The sequence below is a fragment of the Balaenoptera borealis genome, assembly GCF_965194805.1.
Source record: "Balaenoptera borealis genome assembly, chromosome: 18".
NCBI classification, from domain to species: domain Eukaryota; kingdom Metazoa; phylum Chordata; class Mammalia; order Artiodactyla; family Balaenopteridae; genus Balaenoptera; species Balaenoptera borealis.
The window spans coordinates 22,014,097-22,034,061 of record NC_138877.1 but is presented as its reverse complement, the minus strand read 5'-3'; the positions used below and the strand labels follow the sequence as shown (position 1 = coordinate 22,034,061).

Sequence of the window (19,965 nt, the reverse complement as noted above, 5' to 3'; positions counted from 1 at the left end):
TCCCTGCCTCCAGCCTGCCCCCCGCAAACCCCGTAGTGCCTTGCTCTCCTCAGCTTAGGGGCCTTTGGCTATGCTGTTCCCTCTTGGTGCCCTTCCTGCCTTCTCTTGGCCAACGCTGGTCATCCTCCAGACTCAGCTCTGACCCTCCCACTCAGGTTCAGCCCCTCCCTGGCACCGAGCCGACTGCACTGTGCAGTCTGGAGGGGTGTGTGAGGGCAGGAACACAGTTCTAGTTAAGCCACAGTCATGTGATCCCAGCATCTAACCTGGTGTCGGGCCCTTAGTGAGTGCTCGGTAAGTGATGAAGGAGCTGAAGCGAAGGGTGACGCTCACAGCTTATTCTACTCCAGCTGGATGACTAGGGAACGAACACCTGTGTTATGTCTACTCCAGGAATCTCACCTAGCTATCCTAAGTGCTTTGAATACGCTATTTCAGTAAGTCTCAGGTCAACACAGAGGCAGAGGCTAGTATTACTCTTTTGCAGATGAGGAAATGGGCTTAGAGAGGGAAAGAGTTTACTCAAAGTCACCCTGTTAGCGCCCACCACTGTCTAACTCCGAAGTCCCTATAATCACACTCGATGTATTATCATATTGTATCTCATTCCCCAGCTAAACTCCCTGGTGACTGCAAAGCTTAGGGAACTAGGCAATTACTCCTTTGCATAGAAGTTTAGGGCTTCTAACAAATAATTTTATGCCATCTATACATCTTTCAATGTCTATTTCTTATCTTTACGTCAGGCTGAGAGGTCCCCGCAGACCAGAACTATGTCTCATTCATCTTTGTACAACCTACAGTTCTCAGCAAGTTCTAGGTATTTTGTAAATATGTACTGACTTGATAATCAAATTGTTTGTTGATTTATTAAATGAAGTTATGATGGTGAATTTTCTGGAGTCGGGGCAGGAAGTTTTTTTTTGAACACATGGCTCATTCCGGCACCCAAATGATACTACATCGGTCATTTTCTAAGTACAGGGCCAGCCCTTGGGGCTGTAGATAGAACAAATTTAAATTCATGATGAATTCATTAAAAAAAAGTCCAGGGCAAGAAATCTTTCAGGAGCACTAATGACATCTCCATTTAAAACTGAATTAATTCTGTATGGTTTAAATATTGTTATAGTGAAGTGCAAACGAACACAGGTGTGATGAGGCATTGCTTTGGGAAAAAGAATCTGTGAAGTGAGTCAATCATCATAGCTTAGCTGTTCATTAATACTGCTTGACGTTTTCTACCCTACATCTCTTTCTTCAGTTCATTTACTCCTCTTGTTTTTACGGAGCACCTGTTTAAACAATGCAGGGGGCCGGGTGCTTGGGAACCGGCACAGAAATGTAAGTCTGCTCTGTAGGTCTTCGCTGCCCCAAGAGGAGCAGAGATCCAGCAAGTGGAGAGTTCAGCTAAACTGCTCCGTGATTTTGCTGCCTTGGCCTCCATCTTGTGTGGCCAAGTGGTCCGCGGGGGCCTTAAATTGACATCAGCCTCTCATGCAAGTGTATGCCCTGGATTACAGCCCGTAGATTCACAAGTAAATTTAAGTTCCCCGTGACTTCTCTGATGACCCTTGTGATAAACAGTGTCTCTGCCTCTCAGGGCCTTCCCCTTGTGTGCCCCTTAGGTAAGACCCCCAAGAAGCTTACCAAATCCCTGCTCTTTTGGTTTAAACTCACCAATCTGGCCTTAGCCACAGAACCCCAAAGCACTCCCCCCACCCACTCTAAAAAGGCCTGTGGCCCAGGTCCTGCCACTCTGCCCACACCCTGCCTTGACTTCCCTGCCTGGCCCGGCAAGTCATGCTGGGTACCTCCTCCAGGACCTGTGGGTAGTAAACCTCTCTGTTTCAACTTCCCCTGCGGTCTTTTGTTGAACCTCACCATCGACACCCTGTGGCTCTACTTAACAAACGTTGATCTGACAGACACAATGCAGCAGCAGCAGCAGCTGGGAGCTTGTTAGAAAGGCAGGATCTTAGACACCATTCCAGACCTACTGAATCAGAATCTCCAGTTTAACAAGATCCCCAGGTGATTGGAATGGACATTACAGTTTGAGAAGCACCATAAAACTCACCAACATCCCATCGGCCATATAGGACAGTCAAATGAGAGGATTTCTCAATGACTTAAAACCTTTTGAATCAGGTCTACTCTATACATGTATCAAGTCATTTTGTTGTACACTTTAAACTTACACAGTATTATGTGTCAATTATATCTCAGTACAGCTGCGGGAGAGGGGAAAGGCCTACCCTGACCACCCTATTTAGTCCTACCACCTGAATCCCTCACGCCACCACCCTCACAGTCTCCTTGCCCGGCTCTATCTTTTTTTGCATGATACTTATCACCTAACATGTAATGCAAGTTTATTTTGTATATAGTTCACTCTGTCTCCTACTGGAATTTAAGTCCACAAGGGCAGGGGTGCTTCTGATGGTCCTCTAGCCCCCAGCTCAGCCTGAGGCTAAGCTGAAAACAAATGTTTACTAATCAGATGAAGAATAGGTGGCTGCTTCCAGGGCCCAGAGACCCTTCCTAGTGCATGACGTCTAGTCTGTCTACCGGTTCTGAGTCAGTGAAGAGCAGCCTGGAGTCCTCGTGCCTCGTGGGTAGCATGGACGTGGCATTTAAACTGGGATGCTTTTGAGATGAGGAGAGGAGGCACTATTAATAACTCTGCAGATATAACAGGTACATAACTGTGACCTCACTTACGGGGCCCACTCTGCTGCAGTTACCATCCAGTTCTAGGGAAGGGATCATGTCGTGTATTTTCGTCTTAGTCTGGAATCATCGAGTTGCAAGAAACAGGATCCAACTCAAACTAGGTCAGGTTGAAAAGTGCCTTACTGAAGGTTACAGGAACATCTGGCGGAACCAAGTACAGGAGTTGCAGGCAGGCCTGAGTGCAATGGGAAAGGGGGAAGCACTCCCTTGCTACTTCGTGAGCCCACGGTCCCCTCATCATTGTGCCTCTGTCTCCCTTCTTTGCAGCTGCTTCCTCTCCACGCCTGTATCCCTGACTCCTAACCAATTCTTTTTTATACTTTGTGGTTGTCCTATGGGCACACCCCTGGCAGCTTGGATGGGACAATTTTTTTCAGTGTATTTTTATTTGTAATATTTTTTGATTTAATTTGCTTGCTTTATTGTGGTAAGCACACAACATGAAATCTACCCTCTTAACAAATATCTAAGTGTACATTACTGTGTGGTTTACTATAGGCACGATGGTGTACAGCACATCAAGAACTTATGTCTTGCATAGCTGCAACTTATTAAACAGAAACTCCCTGTTTTCCCTTCCCAGTGATTTAGGTGTTTACTTCAGATCTTCTTGACTTGCTGATTCTCCACCAGGTGCTGAATTATTTGCTCACAACCTCACAGTCATTCACAGAACGGATACTTCTTGATGTAAGGCTGGGTAATAATATGGTTCAAGTGTGGAGCTACCTACAGAGACCTGGTTTTGGCTTCTGACCATCCTGGGTTCAAATCAGAGTTTCTCTGCCTGTGAGTTGTTTGGCTTTGGGCAGGTCAACTAGTCTGAGTTTCAGCTTCATCTATTACAAAATGGGGAATAAATATTTACCTGGCAGGGCTATTGTGAGGATTGAATGTTACAACATTTGTAGAGTACCCAAAAGTTTCTGGCAAACAGTAGGTGCTCAATGAAAGGTCATTTCTTCCCATTTCCCTTTCTCTACCTGGAAGCCTGTTCTAGCTCAGGTGTGAAAAGAGAAGCAGAAGAGCATTCCCTGGGATATTTCTGGCTTACAGCAATTTGGGAAAGCTAAGTAATCTATGGGACTAAGGGACAGAGGAGAGGATGCTAGGATATTTTTGGCATGTGTTCATGGTTTGGCATGGCCTAAAACTTGGGTCAATTAATATTCCTTTAATGTGGAATGTTTTTTCTTCCCTGTCCCTTTAAACAGTCCATGTCTTCCACCAAGCCTTTTCTTATAGCACTTTTGGGGTGGGACAATTCTTTACTGAGCCTGATGTCTGGTGCAGAGTTGCTGGTTATTTAGCATCTCCTGCCTCTGCCCAGTAAATGCCAGTAGCACCTCCTTACCTATTCATTGTTACAACCTAAAATACCTCCGTGCATTTCCAAACACCCCCAACTACGTGATAATATAGGTGTAGCATACACTTCCAACAGAGTGTCAGGGTCTCAGTTCAGATTCCCAGGAGGGAAACTGACCACTCTGCAGCCACTGAACTGGACCCTGGTCCATCCAGCCATGACTGAAGTGTGAACGGTCAATCACAACCACAGGATACGCGCAAGGCTGCCAAGACCTGCCCCCTCCGTGGAAGCTGAGGGCAGGGATAATTCCCAGAGAGGGGACTGTGCCTCATCAGCCTGTTAGATCAGCTAAGGATGGGGCCAGTGGAAGGAGTTCTCAGAGGCGATTACACTCGCTCAGGAGGCCCCAGTGAGAGTGCTCAGTATCTCACCATGCTTTTCAAATCAAAGCCTACAGGTCACCTATTTTCCCTTCCCTTCTCCTTCGAACGCAACCTCACCCCCACTTTTTATTTTCTCCATTTCCACTTTCTCTCATCTTGTACTTGTCTATGCCTCCTCCAACCTTTACGTCCATAAACACGTGATCTCAGCGGTTCTGGCTCCTCTTGCATACCAGATAACATTAGTTTACTGAAACTTGAGCGAGCTATTTCATAGTGATAAGAACGCAGGAAAATGCCCTAATTTACCCCCAATTCATACACTTTTGGTGTACATGTTTGCCTTGCACAGCTGTTCACTATTTGAAGAGGCCATCACAATGCCCAGAAGATAATCAAAGAAGCTACTTAAGAATAACATGCTGTCTTTAAAAAAAAAAAACCAATGCCCATGCTGAACTCGGAATGGTAATGAGCTCAGACAGGAACCCAGCTGAGATTTCCATGGCCAACCCCCCCCCCCACCAGCTGAGATATTTGCATTTTATACGAACCTTTTTATGATACTATAAATTTCACATTTTTACAGTTACAGGTCTTCATCATCATGAAAACCATTTCTGCACGTATCTTTGGTAAACGGAATTCAAATTTCCACATGATCTGGAAATACTAAATTGTTAATAGCTTCTCTAGGGTCTTGTGGCTTGTTCCGACCTCTTTGATGATTTCACCATTGTTTATGCATATAAAAATCACAATTAGGCTCACATGCCTAATGTTAAGTCTCCCAAGCATTTTTCAGCCCATTTTTGCTTTTTGATACCATTCAAAATACAGGACCAGGGGTTTGAAAAGCAATGAGTGTATTGGTTGAGGCTTCTAAATCCTTCTCACAACAAGTTTTTTCAATAAGCAACACAAAATAGTACAAAATCATGGAGATATAATATACGCTGGGCTTACAAATTGTAAATACCACTGTACCTATTGTTATACTCTAAAGCATTCATTTGTAATATGCAATCACAAGGTCTGACCTGTAATCTTTAGTTGTTTCTCTCAGTATTTGGCTCTTACATCTGCTTTTCCATTTAGAATCTTTCTTAAACATTGCTTTAACCTCATTCATTTGAGGTTTTGAAGCTGCTCTTTCTACATTTGCTTACTTTTTAGGTCACAAAGCTTTTTGGAGCAGACTCAAATTTCTTGGATCTAAGCAAGCATTTGATTTAAAAGTTATCTTTGAGCCGTTTAGCAGCGACTTACGGACATTGTATGCTACTCTATGGGAATTCTTCTGAATGTTTCATTCATTTGTATTTTATCAGTTCCATACGTTTGGGGGTAAAGAACATAAAGTAGGGGATGTGGTCACAAGACAGCAAATTTAACTAGCTGTTTTTTGATTTAGCCATAAAATGAAAGTTTGTGCTGCCTTGAGAACACCCTTCACATAAAATGAAGGCCTTTATTCCATCGCTGTTACCTGCCAGAGTTGATCAACAAATCCATGGTAAACGCTGTCCAGACTGGCTCTATGGCCACGGCTCCACCCACGCTGCCATCTTGGGCCCGGCTTTGAGAAGCAAGGAAGGCACTGGTTGAGGCTTATAAACCCCTTTCTCACACCAGGTGTGTGGGGTTAATGGTGCAATGGGGCAATAGAAAAAAAACACTAAGTTTCCATGGGAACAAATGGAAACTGAAGAATTTGGACACACCTGTAAAGGATCTGATGGGTCCTGCTTGGGTGTCTGACAAAGCCCTCTTGTCCTGACAGTATTGGGCCGTAAGAGATGCCGGGTCTGTCTTTTGAATTAATGTGAGAACTTCCTAGCGGATCTTGCCTGCTTCAGCCTCAACAACGTGGCCCCTGGTTTATCCTTCTCATATGTAAATGTGATTCTATCGTGTCTTCTTTGAAAGTCTTCTAAGTTTTCCTATGGCTTGCAGGGAAAACATACAAATGAGTTGGCAAGACCTCTAAAGCTAGCATCCTTTGGCCCCAGCCATCCCTCTGGCCCTGCATCAAAGCACTTCCTATTAGTCTAGCCCATTCCAGCCCTGTGGAGCTGCGTGGAGCCATTTTCCTTTCACGTGTACATATCTGTCTAAAGGGACTCTCCCACCCCATCCCGCTTTTACCCGCCCTGGTAACCCCCTAGCAAACTCCTATTTATCCTTCAAGACCCGGTTCAAGCATTACTTCTATGAAGTTTTCCCCGACCACCAACCCCCTTCCAACAACTGAATTAGTAGTTCCCTCCTTGCTGACACAGCTCTGTGTTCATACATCACATAGTGTTGTAATTATTTTTTCTCCAATGGGCCAGTGGTTGTCTCCTTGATTATATAACAAAGTCGCTTGAGAAGATTTTTTTTTTCATAATACCTATGAAAAAGGTATTTTAGGCTGCACCTTTGAGATTCCTGGGTTGGGACTCAGGAATTTTTTTTTTTTTAAGTGCTCCAGGTGATTCTTTTTTTTTTTTTAACACTTTAAAAAATTATTTATTTATTTGGCTACGTCAGGTCTTAGTTGCAGCACGAGGGATCTTTTGTTGTGGCGTGCAGGCTTCTCTCTAGTTGTGGTGCACGGACTTAGTTGCTCTGCGACATGTGGGATCTTAGTTCCCCGACCAGGGATCAAACCAGCGTCTCCTGCACTGGAAGGCGGATTCTTAACCACTGGACCACCAGGGAAGTCCCAAGTACTCCAGGTGATTCTGATGTGCACAATGAAACTCACTGTCGAGACTGTTGAGAATTATCACACTGAATTGTGAGCTCTGGGCAGGCCAGGACTGGGCTTTATTCATTTTTTACTACGCATCTCGCCGCCCCCCATCTATGGCAGAATGGCACTTAGTAGACTCTCAGTTCATACTGGGTGTGGGTGGAGGGAGAAGGAGAAGGAGAGGGAGGGAAGGAGGGGGAAGAGAGGAAGGAAGGAAAAGAAAAAGAAAAAAGGAAGAAGGAAGGAAGGTAGAAAGAAAGGGAGACAGGGAAGAAAGAAGGAAAGGGGGAAGGGAGAAAGGAAAGAAAGAAGAGAGAAAGGATGGGAAGAGAAATAGAGAGGGAAGGGAGAGAGGAAGGAGGGAGAGAGGGAGAGAGAGAAAGGAAAAAGCAAGGGAGTTCTAGGCTTATTGGAAGCATCTTACCTCTGGGGGAAAGTACTGCAAATTAATATAGGTTGTTTTTATAAAAAGAAACCTCCTGGTTTGGCCATAAGCACCAGATCTATCTCTCAAGAAGATACAAGCCAGAAGATATACACTTAGAAAGGTGAACTGTGGGCGCAGTTAACCATGGGAGCTATTAATGGGTTGGCCAAAAAGTTCATTCAGGTTTTTCTGTAAGATGTTATGGAAAAACCCAAACGAACTTTTTGGCCAACCCAACATAAGCCCCTTATAAGCACCACTCTGGACCACCCATAGAAAACACATCAATCAGCCCCTTGAATTTGGCCAGCTGTACATCACTCCTCTGATAGCCTGACATCTGGCTTAAAAACATCTCCCCCTTCTGTGAGTCACAAATTATTCCCAAGACCAGCCAAGTGTTTCCATTCTCAAACCAGTTTTTTGACAATCAGGTGGTCCTCATACCAGAAGGCAGGATAAGCCTCCTGGTTCCACTGGTCAGCCCCGCCCCTGCCCAGAGCCATGGCCAGGCTGCTTTGCTCTGGCGGCAGAGATCTGCACTCAGCAGGCATCTTGTACAAGAGGACTGGAGAGACAAGAGAAGAGTCCAGAGTGGGATTGGAAAGAAATCTTCCCCAGCTCCTGAGGGGTTTTCCAGCAGCAGGATTAGCGCATCATTTCCCTCTGCACTGAATACCAGGATTGGGGCTAAGCATCGTGCAAAATCAGCCCCCCAGGGCTGCCAGACTGGTACAAAGGCCGATCTTTCCCAGCTTCTGGGATAACTCTTTCACACTCCTGGTTTTTGTAATTAGTGCAAAACAGACCTCAGGACTTTAGCAACCAGTCAGAGCTGACAAATCGCTAATGACTGCGGGTTTTTGTCTTTAAATATATGCCCTGGTTAGGGAAGGAAAACTCATTGTGCAGGGTGCAGCATTTCAAGCACAAACGTGATCTGGGGAAGAGTTATGATTGCAGCAACCACTGCACGACTCCCCTTTGGGGCTCTGCCAGAGCTCCCATAAAACCCTCCTTTTTCTGGCGTCTACGCCATGAGCTCTCATGTAATCAATTTAAGAGGCTTTTATGAGATGCCAGAGCATGTTACTTAAAGCATTCCCATTTATTTTGCCTTACTTTATGTTTTTATTACATAGAATTTGAATTAAATCCATTTGGCAATGTTTTACAGTGGAGGGAGGCGGGGGTCCGTCAGGAAGAGAAAAGGAATTTGTCATGAGGGGAAAGTTCTAGCTGTCAGGCTGCTCAGACTTCTTGGAGGAAGCAGAAGTAAAGGTGTCTCAGGTGGGAAGCACACCCTCCCCACAACGTGGTGAGAATGGACAGCTCCTTAAGCATCACTAGGCTTCCCTCTCTCCTACAATCAGCGGTAATTTTTCCAAAGGCTCTCTCTGCCCACCGTTCTGTTCAGAACCCTCCAGTGACATCACGTTGCCTTCAAAATAAAGCCCAGATGCCACAGTGTGAGGTTTTTCATCATCTGTGATCGGCCCTCAATCTGCCTCTCCAATGTGACTTACGTTCTTCCCTTTTCTTGCTTCTCGCTCTCCGGCTAAACATGCACTCCCACTCACTCCCACTCACCAGCCTTCGAATCCTACCCTATGGTCAAGGCCCAGACACAACGTCATCCCAGCCTCAACATTTCACAGAATACTTCTGGAAGGAAGTAGTTGCTTCCTGTTCTGAATACCTGCGGAATTTTATTTTTACATCTTTATGACAATTATCACTTTTTATCTTGACTTGTGCATGCATCCTTTTCAAAAAATTGTAAGTCCAGGGCAACAGTTGCCCACATGTTTTATCTTTGAATTACGCTCAGCACCTAGTGCCCTAACTTGAACGTCAGAGGGACCCAATAAATACTCCTTGAATGGCTATGTCTATGCTGGCCCCCCAGTAAGCAATTTCAGAATTAAGAAGCACTTGCCACTTAAGTGTAAATGGGCCTAAGTGCTTGATTTAGAGGCTGCTCCCAGAGTCACAGCTGCTCACACTGCCACCCAAAAGCAGTCCTGGCAATCACACAGATCAGCCTCACGGCACCACTGGTTCAGCTCCGCCCCAGCCCAGAGCCAAGGCCAGGCTGATTTGCTCTGACGTCAGAGATCTGCACTCGAATGGCATCCTGCCGAAGAGTACTGAGTTACTGAGGACCAGGGCTGTTTCACCCGGCTGCAGTAAAGAGGATTCTACTTAGGTATTACATAAAATCAAGCTCATCTTGAGGATCCAGACGGAGCTGTAATCAGGCCAAGCCCCCCATGGACACACCCGGGGTCTGGATCTAGGGCCCTTCATTCTGGTGCCCCTCCTCGGTCAGACACCACCTCACCTTGGGTTCTACCTGCTGGGTCACCCGCAGGCCCTCCATCTAGGCGAGGTCTCCTCATGCCCGACTCCACTGCACGGCCTTTGAACTGGAGCTCTTGCAACCAGCCGGTGAATGCACCGTCCCTCTTGTTTTTAGTTTCGAGTTCTGAGTAAAGGCATTGGATTGGTCTAGTGCATCTCCGTAAGCCAGATGACCGTGGCCCTTAGGTCAGGTGCCTTCCGTGGAGTCCAGGGACTCGCGTGCATCCCTGGGTGTGGGCAGTGGAAGCTATTGGTCAGGCAGGCACTGCCACGTACCTGTGGCGGATCGTGCCCAGTCTCCACCGTGACCTTGCGCCTCGGTGAGCGTGGGAAGGACGGCCTCTGCTCCCTGTCTGAGCAGCAAAAGAAACACAGTGATCAGATGTGACCCCCTAATTTACCCAGATGTCCAGGCTTTGATGAGGTGAAGTGAGAATTGGGGGCAGTGGTGTGGGGAGAATGAAATCACCACAAGTGACCCCAGGCTTGTTAGGAAATAAAACCTAAAAACATACACAAGGGAGAAAGAGAAGAAATGAAGTCAACACCATAATTAGCAGCTGAAGCCCGAGGACAGTCTTCTGTACTGAGTGATAAACCCAATGCCTTATTTAGAACCTTAAATAGAGCTCATTTGGTCCTCCTGTATTTTAGACTCATATTCTATTCCAGGTCTTCATCTTTAAGACATTTGAGGTTTGCTGTTGGATATTTAAAAAGAAAAAAAAATCATAAGCCATTGCCTGATTAATGCCTAAGACACAGCCGTTTCTGATGTTCATTGTGAGTTGTGCCTCTAGAAGTGGCTGATGCTTGTTCAGTTTTTACCTAACAAGCTCTCCATTCTCAAGTCTCTGGTACTTTATAATCACAGATGGAGAGCCACGATTAGCTGTGCAATCTGGTGACCACAAGCACTAGTTATTTCTTTTAGCACACTCAGGCCGTGATGTATCTCTGAAAAGAGTCTAAGATCTGATCACAGGGCACTAATGGTCTCGGAGGCCCTATTGCTCTCCCCCTCCCCACTCCCATGCTTCCTTCAGGAATCCTTTGGCTCAGAGGATGAATCCAATACCGATCTTAAGAGCCAACATCTATTGAATGCCTAATCTACACCAGGCACCCTTGTAAGCGCGTCCCATAATTACCTCACTGAATCCTCAGGACAGCCCCATGGGGTGGGTACCATCCATACCTTTAATTTACAGAGATATTTTCAATGCTCTCCTTCCAATCTGGGCCGGGGATGAAGTGGGGGTGAGGAGGAAGGAGGGTACATGAGCGAGAAAGGCAGGGCACATGCTGCAGAAAGCCGACTTGATAAAACTTACTGGGTTGTGAAGTAAAGCGAGTGACTCAACGTCTCCATGCCTCAGTTTCCTCACGTGCAAAAGGAGAATAACAGCACAGACCTACCTCACAAAGAGGTTGGGAGGATTAACTCATGCCTGGAACAGACAGAGAGCTCTGTTATTGGCAGTGGTTACAAGTATCCTATCAACTCATCATGCTCAACCCCAATGCCAACTGTGGCCCCTCCCAGTAGGGCCTTGCTTCCCAGAGTTCTAGGAAGCAATCTGAATGGTTGATTTCCAAAGAGATGCGCTAAGGGGAAGCTTCCTGAGGATGGAATTCCTGGACCTACAACGAGGTGATTAAAATAGGTCGTGGCACATAATATTAGTTTATTTAATTTGCACAACAACTTCTGAGATAACAGATGATTTTATCCTCATTTTACAAGCGAGGCACAGTGAAATGAATCCCTTTGCCCAACATCAAAGTTGGGCGAGCAGAAGAGCCATCCTTCCAGCCTGGGCACTGCACCAGTGGCCACCCCATCTCACCACGCTGAGTTGCAATGAAAGGAAGAGGGAGTGATGGGAACACATCCTAATGGGACCTGCGTTTAATCAGTGGGCCCCCTGCGGTTTTGTTTTTTTAATCAGGCAGACCTGCCACCTCCTGCTCCCAACCCTGGCACATCTGCGGCAGCGGGAAGCCCAGCCCTCCCTGCCCACGGGCACCCTCCTGTGTGCCTGCAGCTCCTTTTCTCATCCCCCATCATCACCCCAACGCCACACGCAGAAAAAAAGACAGGGGAAAGACAGATATCTTCTGTATGGCCTGGAAGACTTAAATTAAGGAGTTAATTCTGCTTGAGTATTAAGACAACAGAAATATGGAATGATTACGGGTACTTTCTTTCTTGCCAATTGATTGTTAATTTCACGTTACTTTTTACTTACTTTCTTGGGGAAAATTCTACATTCTCCCCCTCCACCCTGTAGATGGATGTCTTGAGATCTCTCTCATGTCCCTCATTATTTTCACATTTATGCTTTTTTTAAAAACTATTTTTTCACTTTGTCACTCCCTGGGGCTGCCATTAAGTCCTACAGCCTCATTTATCACTTCAGCAGCGATAAAATGTAAACCTGAGTTCCACCCCTCACCTGACCTCTGCCATGGGGTTTCTCAGCTCCTTCCAATGAGGGCTAGAAACTCTCCCCAGCTCTGCTGACAGGAAGACAGAAGCGGGGAGCCGGAGCCCCTGAAGTCCAGCCACAGTCCGTGTGCAGAGCGCAGCTTGGCTGAGGTGAGTTTTTAGATAGCTGAGCACTCTTTAAACAAAAACCTGGACAGTTATTTCCATCCCTACAAAAGAATTAAACTTTAACAAATTCCCAGTGTTTTTAGCTCCCAGTAGAAAGATCCTTAGGGATTTTGCCCTGGGCATTTCAGACTGAGGCTAGTTCTGTTTCAGACATAATCTCCTCAAAAATAGGAGACCCTCAGCCAATCAAATTTGAGGGCTTCACCTGACCACCCCCCCACCCAAAGCACATTTACTAAGTGGTCCATGACAGTGGGTGCGCTTTGCATTTTTCCTATATTAAGGGAGGAAAAGCAGCGGCTTCCCATCCCAGAATCTTTGACTAATTCATTTTGCAACAAATAGTGAGCAGCTACTAGGTACCAGGCAGTGACTGTGCTAGGGTAGAAAAGAGACCCTACGATGGTTCTAGGAAGGAAAGAAATCATACACCAGTTTCCATCCTCTGAACTCAGATCCAATGAAGAGATACATTCAAGAACCTGACAGGAGGAGATTAAAATATCAGCTTTATTATTAGTAAAAGCTGGATTGGAGGATGTGGTTTAGCTATGCAGCCTCTTACTATTTCCCACTCCTGCCCAACCCACACCTGGAGAGCCAGCCTCCCGCAAGGGGTAGAGCATGTATGCCCAGGGAGCTGGCCCCGAGCTGAGAGCTGACAGGCAAACCTCCACGGGGGCCAGATCTGCAAGAGAAAGGACCGGACCAGTATCAGGCCCTTTTCCAAGCTCACAGGTTCCATACACCCGTTACTCCTCTGCAAAGAAGGAACAGTGAGGGCGGGAGGAGGGCCAGGAATGTTGTTCTGGCTGAAGCCCCTGCACCAGGAACTAGAGACGCCCCCTCACAAACACGCTCCCTCCCTCACATGGAGAGGACAGCCCAGCGGGGAAAAGGAAAAGGAAGTATACAACGATGGAGGCAAGATCATTGCTTTACAGAGTAAGGGGGTCTCTGGGCTAAGGCCAGAAGGATGAGCGGGGGCCCTGCCAGCTGGGCAGGTTGCGGAGGGCTCAGATGCACGAAGGCTCAGAGCCTGATATAAAGCGGGTGAGTGCAAGATGAGGGCGGACGTGGGGAAGCGACCAAGGTGGACTTCCCCCTCCTGGCTCTCTAAGGACCAGCTTCCTTCACCTCCATGACTTTTGCACTCAAGGAATAAGGAAATGAGCACAGGACCCAGGAGGTAGATGCTCCAAGGGCAAAGGCCGGCTTGCTCATGTGCCTGCGGCGGCCTCGTACATGTAGGTGCTCTGCAAGTATTTGTTCTTTGAACTCACATCACATCCCTCCAGCAGCTCTCTGCCCCGCCTGCAGCAGGCCACTTTTCCTTTGAGCCTGTTTCTTTTAGCTGCAGGGACCCCAATCCGAGTCACCTTCCCACTTCCTCAGCCTCTGCTGTGAACATTCCAGAACTGATGTTTGCATAAGCCTGATGCTCTCAGAAGCACGGCCCTCTGTAAATACAGTTTTATTATTAGAAGACGATGAATTTTTAAAATGCCAATTCCAGCCTTTTCATTGTGACAGAGTGTAACTCAAGTCTGCATATACTTTGTTCTTTCTTCATCAGAAACCTTGCAGGTCTCAGCTCTGGGCTGAGGACACGACTCTGGGCAGCAGTCAAGGCCACAAGTGCCCAGGGGAGACGGGGTGGTCCTGTGAGTGATGGAGCTTGCCCAGTCGGAGCACGGCCGCCCAGCTCCTAGGAATGTTCAGGAATATAGGTCCAGCCATAGCTTGTCAACATTTTCAGCCTTATACTAATTTTTCCGTTCATGATTCCAATTGGAGGACTTGTCCTAATTAAGTTTTATGCCTTATAGCACTGATTCTTAGCCAAATAGGGTTGGGGGCACACAGGGCAGAGCCTGTGGCGTCACACCAGTCTTGGTTCAAATCCTGATTCCATCGCTTATTGGCTGTGTGATTTTGGCAAATCATTTAATCTTTCTGGACCTCATCTGCAAAAGAGGAATGTTCATAATCCCTATTTCAAAGGATGACTGTGAGAGACCACAGGTAAAGCACGTAGCACCCTCTTCTGGCAGAGCAAAACCCCAGATAGAGGTTTCCCTGCCCCCCAACGCCTCCTGCTCCCAGCAGAGAACCCAGGGGAAATGGAAAGCCAAGTGGGCATCTCTTGGGGAGAGAAAAATAAGACCAGAATCAGCCAGCATCTGGGGCACTTCCTTAATTCTCAGCGGGTTGCTGATCTAACTGGGAAACAATTTGCCACACACCTAACTGGCCTCCCTTACTGATGGGATCAAATAAGCTTGCAGGGCAAAGTCTGAGGCATGGAGGCCTCTTAAGCCCTTGGCATTGACCCTCGGGCCCTGCAGGGGTATAAAGCGGTTCCTTCTCTTGGATGAAGACTATTTCCCTGTCTCCTCCTGGACTTGACCGGAGAGCTTGATCTGACTCACTTTCATGGCATTTATTATTCTACCCTGTTTCTCACTGTCTGCGGGCAGGTCTCTTCTCCATTAGAATGCAAGCCAGTGGGAGGTAGGTTGGACGGCAGGCAGAATCTTTGTCTCCTTCTTCCTTGTATCTCCTCTTCCTCCACCAACTTGCCCAGTGGCTGCCAAGTAGTGCTAAAAAAACCCCAAACCCGAACCAAACAACTCTCCTAATGAAGGACTGAGCCAAGACCACCACAGTGCCACAGTGCCTAAATTCTCTGCTAATCCCATGCTAGCTTTTATCCATTGATAGTTTTCACATCCTTTTCCACTTTAAAGCTTTCAGTGGTATCAATTATTGCCTCCACCATAAGACTGTTGTCTGTCTCCTCCTTTACCTTACAGATTCTTTGGGGGCCTGTACAACTTTGAACATGAAACTTTGGAAATAATGGACTTTGGAGAATAGGAACTAGGTCTTTAAAAAAATTTTTTTTGAGGTAAAATTCACATAATATAATTAGCTATCTTAAAGTGTACAATTCAGCAACATTTAGTACATTCACATGGTTGTGCAACCACCACCTATATCTAGTTCCAAAAGATTTTCATCATCCAAAAGGAAATCCCTGGGACTTCCCTGGTGGTGCAGTGGTTAAGAATCCGCCTGCCAATGCAGGGGACACGGGTTCCATCCCTGGTCTGGGAAGATCCCACGTGCCGTAGAGCAACTAAGCCCGTGAGCCACAACTACTGAAGCCCACGTGCCACAACTACTGAAGCCCGCGCACCTAGAGCCCGTGCTCTGCAACAAGAGAAGCCACCACAATGAGAAGTCCGGCACCACAACAACGAGTAGCCCCCACTCACTGCAACTAGAGCAAGTCCGCGTGCAGCAATGAAGACCCAACGCAGCCAAAAATAAATAAATTAATTAAATTTTTAAAAAGAGAGAGACCTTTGCTTTAAAAAACAAAAACAAAAAAAAAAACAGAAGGAAATCCTGTACCCATCAAACAGTCACTCCCTGTACCTCCTCCCCACCAGCCCCCGGCATCAATCAATCTGCATTTTGTCTCTAGAGTAGATTTACCTATGCTGGATATTTCATTTAAAGGCAATCACATAACATGTGGCCTTTTGTGTCTGGCTTCTTCCATGTTTTCAAGGTTCATCCACGTCGTAGTAGGCATCAGCACTTTACTCCTTTGTATAGCTGAGTAATATTCCATTGTGTATACATTTGTTTATCCATTCATTCGTTGAAGGATATTTTAGTTGTTTCGACCTTTTGGCTATGACGACTAACACTGCTACGAATATTTGTGGGGAACTGGGTTTTTTAAACCATTGTATTCTCGGCACAGTGGCCCTGCCATAAATATTTATTAAATAGTTGGATGGATTTCAAAATTGGTTGTGAAAAAACAGGCCAATGTAATAGAATTTAAGGTGGAAGCTTAAAGGGTCCTGTTACCTCGTCTCCAGCTCCAAGGAAAACAGCTCACGCTGTTCAGTGCTTGGCAAATGTAATGGGTGCTGACAGCGATGATGAGATGGGCGGTAGCAATGAAGAGGAAACTCCGGATGATCGTTATAGACCTGGTCCTGGCGGTAGCGCCGGGTTTCAATGGACTCATAGATGAATTCATTATGGCCACACTGGATAACTTAAAGATCGGTGGCCGGTGTCTTAGATGTTCCTCAGCTCCTGCAGAAATCCAGAGAAAGAAATCAAAAGTTCTGAGATTGGACAAGAACTTGGTATTTGCCCCACCTCTGCACCAAGGAGCGGCGGAAGCACCGTCCCGAGAGTGGAGCCGTGACATGCCGGGACGCCAGAGTGACACAGGGACAGGCCTGCTGTGGGATGGTGGGCCGGGGCTGGCTCCTTTGAGGGAGGAGAGCAAACTGACCCGGAGCCCAGGAGAAAAGGCTGTGCCAGGCCCGGGGAGAAGAGCGATATGGTTGTACATCAAAGAGCAATCACATCGTGGAAAGAAAAATGGCTCCTACAGCGGCCTTGTCGGTGGCACCTGAACAAATTGTCAGTAAGTATTTTCAAGGTGTCAGTGTGAATATAAAGTATGTCCTGGATTATGGCACATTTGGAAGAATCATGAATGGTACAGTTTTGTTGTTAGGGTGCCACTTCCCAGTTGTGTGGTGAAGAGCTTGAAATAGCCAATGATCCCACATTCATTCATTCATTCATTCGTGCATTCAGCAAACATCTATGGCATAACGTCCACACGCAGGGCACTGTGCTGAGTACTCCAGGACGGCTGTCAGGAGCTCATTCATCAGTGAGCGGAGGCAATTTGGTCTTAAAGGCTGAAGAGAAATTTACCAGGATGGGCACGGGCTGGGGAGGGGAAGGCATAGGCCTGAAAATCTAACTTTGAGGAAGATGGAAAAAATACGTCCCAGAGACAAAGTTTTTTCAAATTCAGATAATGCAATTATCACTTTGAAAATCTTTGGGATGATCTATCATCGGGCAATATCTGAAGAAAGTGATTTTGGAGTAAAATATCTTTCTTACTCATAATTTAGTAGACAGTGGTTACCTGCCAACGTTCAAAAGGAACTGAAGTGATTTACAATAAAAACTCCTTATTCTCAGTGTGAGAGAAAGCCCCGCTATCTGCGGCTTTAGCAGACGCTGTGGCCCTCGGGGTTCCTGCAGGCAACCACCTCTACCTGCCCCGGCACCGGCTCTGCCCGAGGGCTTTCCCAGGAAATGGAAATGCTAGGAGGCAATGCCCCAGCAGCCCCAGGCCAATGACAGAAGAGGGTTGAAGGATAAATACTCCAACCTCCTCAGGTAGGACATTCTCCATGGTCTTTGGAGGCCCCCTTTCCCTGGCAGGACTGAATCCCAACCTCATGCCCTCTGTATTGCCTTCCTTCCCTCCCCTTCCTCATTTCTCCACCTACTCACAGCGCTTCCTGGGATCACCTCCCGAATTTGCATTCAAAACTTTGTCTCAGGGTCTGTTTCAGGAGGAACCCAGCTGTTGCAGGTTGAACTGTGTTTCCCAAAAAGACGTGCGGAAGCTTTAACCTTCCCTCCCCGACCTGTGCACGTGACCTCATTTGGAAATAGGATCTTTCTAATTGAAATCAAGTTAGGACGAGGTCTTCCTGGATTAGAGTGGGCCCTAATCCATTATGACTGGCGTCCCTATAAGAAGAGTCATAGACAGGCGCAGGGAGAAGGCCACGTGAAGGTGGAGGCAGGGATTGGAGGGATGTGTCTACAAGCCAAGGAACATCAGGGATCGCCAGCAACGTCCAGAAGCCAGGAGAGGGGCATGGAAAGGATTCTCTCTCTCAGGACCTCCAAAAGGAACCAGTACTGCCGATATCTGGATTTTGGACTTCTGGCCTCAAGAACTGTGAGTGAGTAAATTCCTGTTCCTGTAAGCCACCCAGTTTGTGGTCCTTTGTTATGGGTTCCCTAGGAAACAAATACACCAACCTATGACAAATGTGAATGTTTCATTCTTTTGAATTTTCCAAGAGTCTGGGGTTCTTTGACCATGTGCTTCTGAGACCCTTACTGCCGGGGTCCACACTGTCCCTGCTCTGGGGTCAGACTGTGATGACAGGAGGGAACAGGCAGAAAGGCCGGGAGGAGGAGGCTAGTGGACTCTGCTGGAGTCTCCTGGGTGGTCACAGCCAGTGAACATAACAGTGTGACCAGGTTTAACAAACAGGAGGGATTGGAAAAGCCTGATGCTTCTGTAACATTTACAGATATTTTCTATACTCCCCCATAAAACCCTACACTCACATGTAACTGAGCTTGTACAGCTGTTAAATGCTACAGTATGCTGTTTGCCATCATTAGATGGATCACAGCACTAATTAAATACTGGCAGGGGAGTTCATATAACTGTAAAACTTGTTTATGTCAAACTATACATTCCAAATCTCTTGACTGTTTACATTTCTATTCCATTTCCAAGAAAGGAAGGAAGGAAGGAAGGGAGGGAGGGAGGGAGGAAGGAAGGAAAGAAAGAAAGAAAAAGAAAATCATTGACCTCTTTTGGAAATTATCTTAATCCTTTATCAAAACCCAATTCCAGTTTTCAAACCTTCAACTGTTTCTTCTTTTATCTACCTTTATTGAGCCAGCTGCCTCTTCCTTAACTTGCACTCAGTCCTTTTCTGTAAGAAATAAATCTGCTTTTAAGTGTTTGCCCTTGAGCCCTGAAGACAGAGGAAGGACAGAGGAAAATCAGCACAGCCTGATAAAGACGCTGCAAGCCCTCTCCTGAGGCTGGGGAGACGCTTCATGCGTGTCTTTGGAACCTTGGAGTTTTCCTCCTGGTCTTTTATCCCCTAGGCCAGAGACATCAGGTACCCAAAGCAAAACCCAGTGCGGGCCTGTGGCTGGAAGTGGCCGTAGCAATTTGGAATCTCTTTTAAGGATTCCCTCCCGCTATTCAGCAGACAAGCGTTGCCATGGTAACTCTCCGGAGGCATTTTCAACCAGACAGAGACATTCCAACATGTGAAGATGGTTGGTTAGGAAAATCTATCTTGACAAATAGTTGGCGTTTTAATTTGAGGCAGAGTCAGAAGAAACTCTGCCTAGGGCTCCGAGTGACCCTTTGAGCAGGAGAATGCAAGTGATCAAAGTAATCTGAAATGTCTGTAATCAGACTACCAACTGGGGAGAGCAGGGCCCGGAAGCCCTTTTGGGGAGGTCTCTCCATAAGAAAGAGGCCTGGCTAGTGAGATAGCCTGTGAGTGCTGATAAGAGCAGAAGTCAATGGTGTTGATTCCTCCTGGAAAGGGAGACGAGCGCTCTTTTCTTTTACACTCTTACTCACTTATTCACTCTCCCCATCTCCCTCCTAGAATCTTCCTGCCTTTCCGGGTTCCATTTCTCTTAGGTCACATCCCATATTGGATTTTGAATTCATTTGAACCTGGAGTTCAATCCCAGCTGTGTGACCTT

The 19,965-nt window shown here is 46.6% G+C and overlaps 1 protein-coding gene across 2 annotated transcripts in view; it reads right to left on the bottom strand.

The window, feature by feature from the left end:
• LOC309615687 (uncharacterized protein) overlaps positions 1 to 19,965 on the bottom strand; it is a 104,141-nt gene that overhangs the window by 35,077 nt on the left and 49,099 nt on the right. Inside the window, exons 1-2 of one of the 2 annotated variants that reach the window (XR_014236963.1) lie at positions 16,471 to 18,969; positions 1,045 to 11,413 (exon numbers count right to left, since the gene is read on the bottom strand). Coding sequence is in view for 1 of the 2 variants with exons in the window: in XM_082365749.1 (XP_082221875.1) it covers positions 16,471 to 16,704 (234 nt within the window). In the remaining variant the exon portion in view is untranslated. Of the gene's footprint in view, positions 1 to 1,044; positions 11,414 to 16,470; positions 18,970 to 19,965 lie in introns of those variants that run through there. The other variant, XM_082365749.1, reaches the window with a different exon arrangement.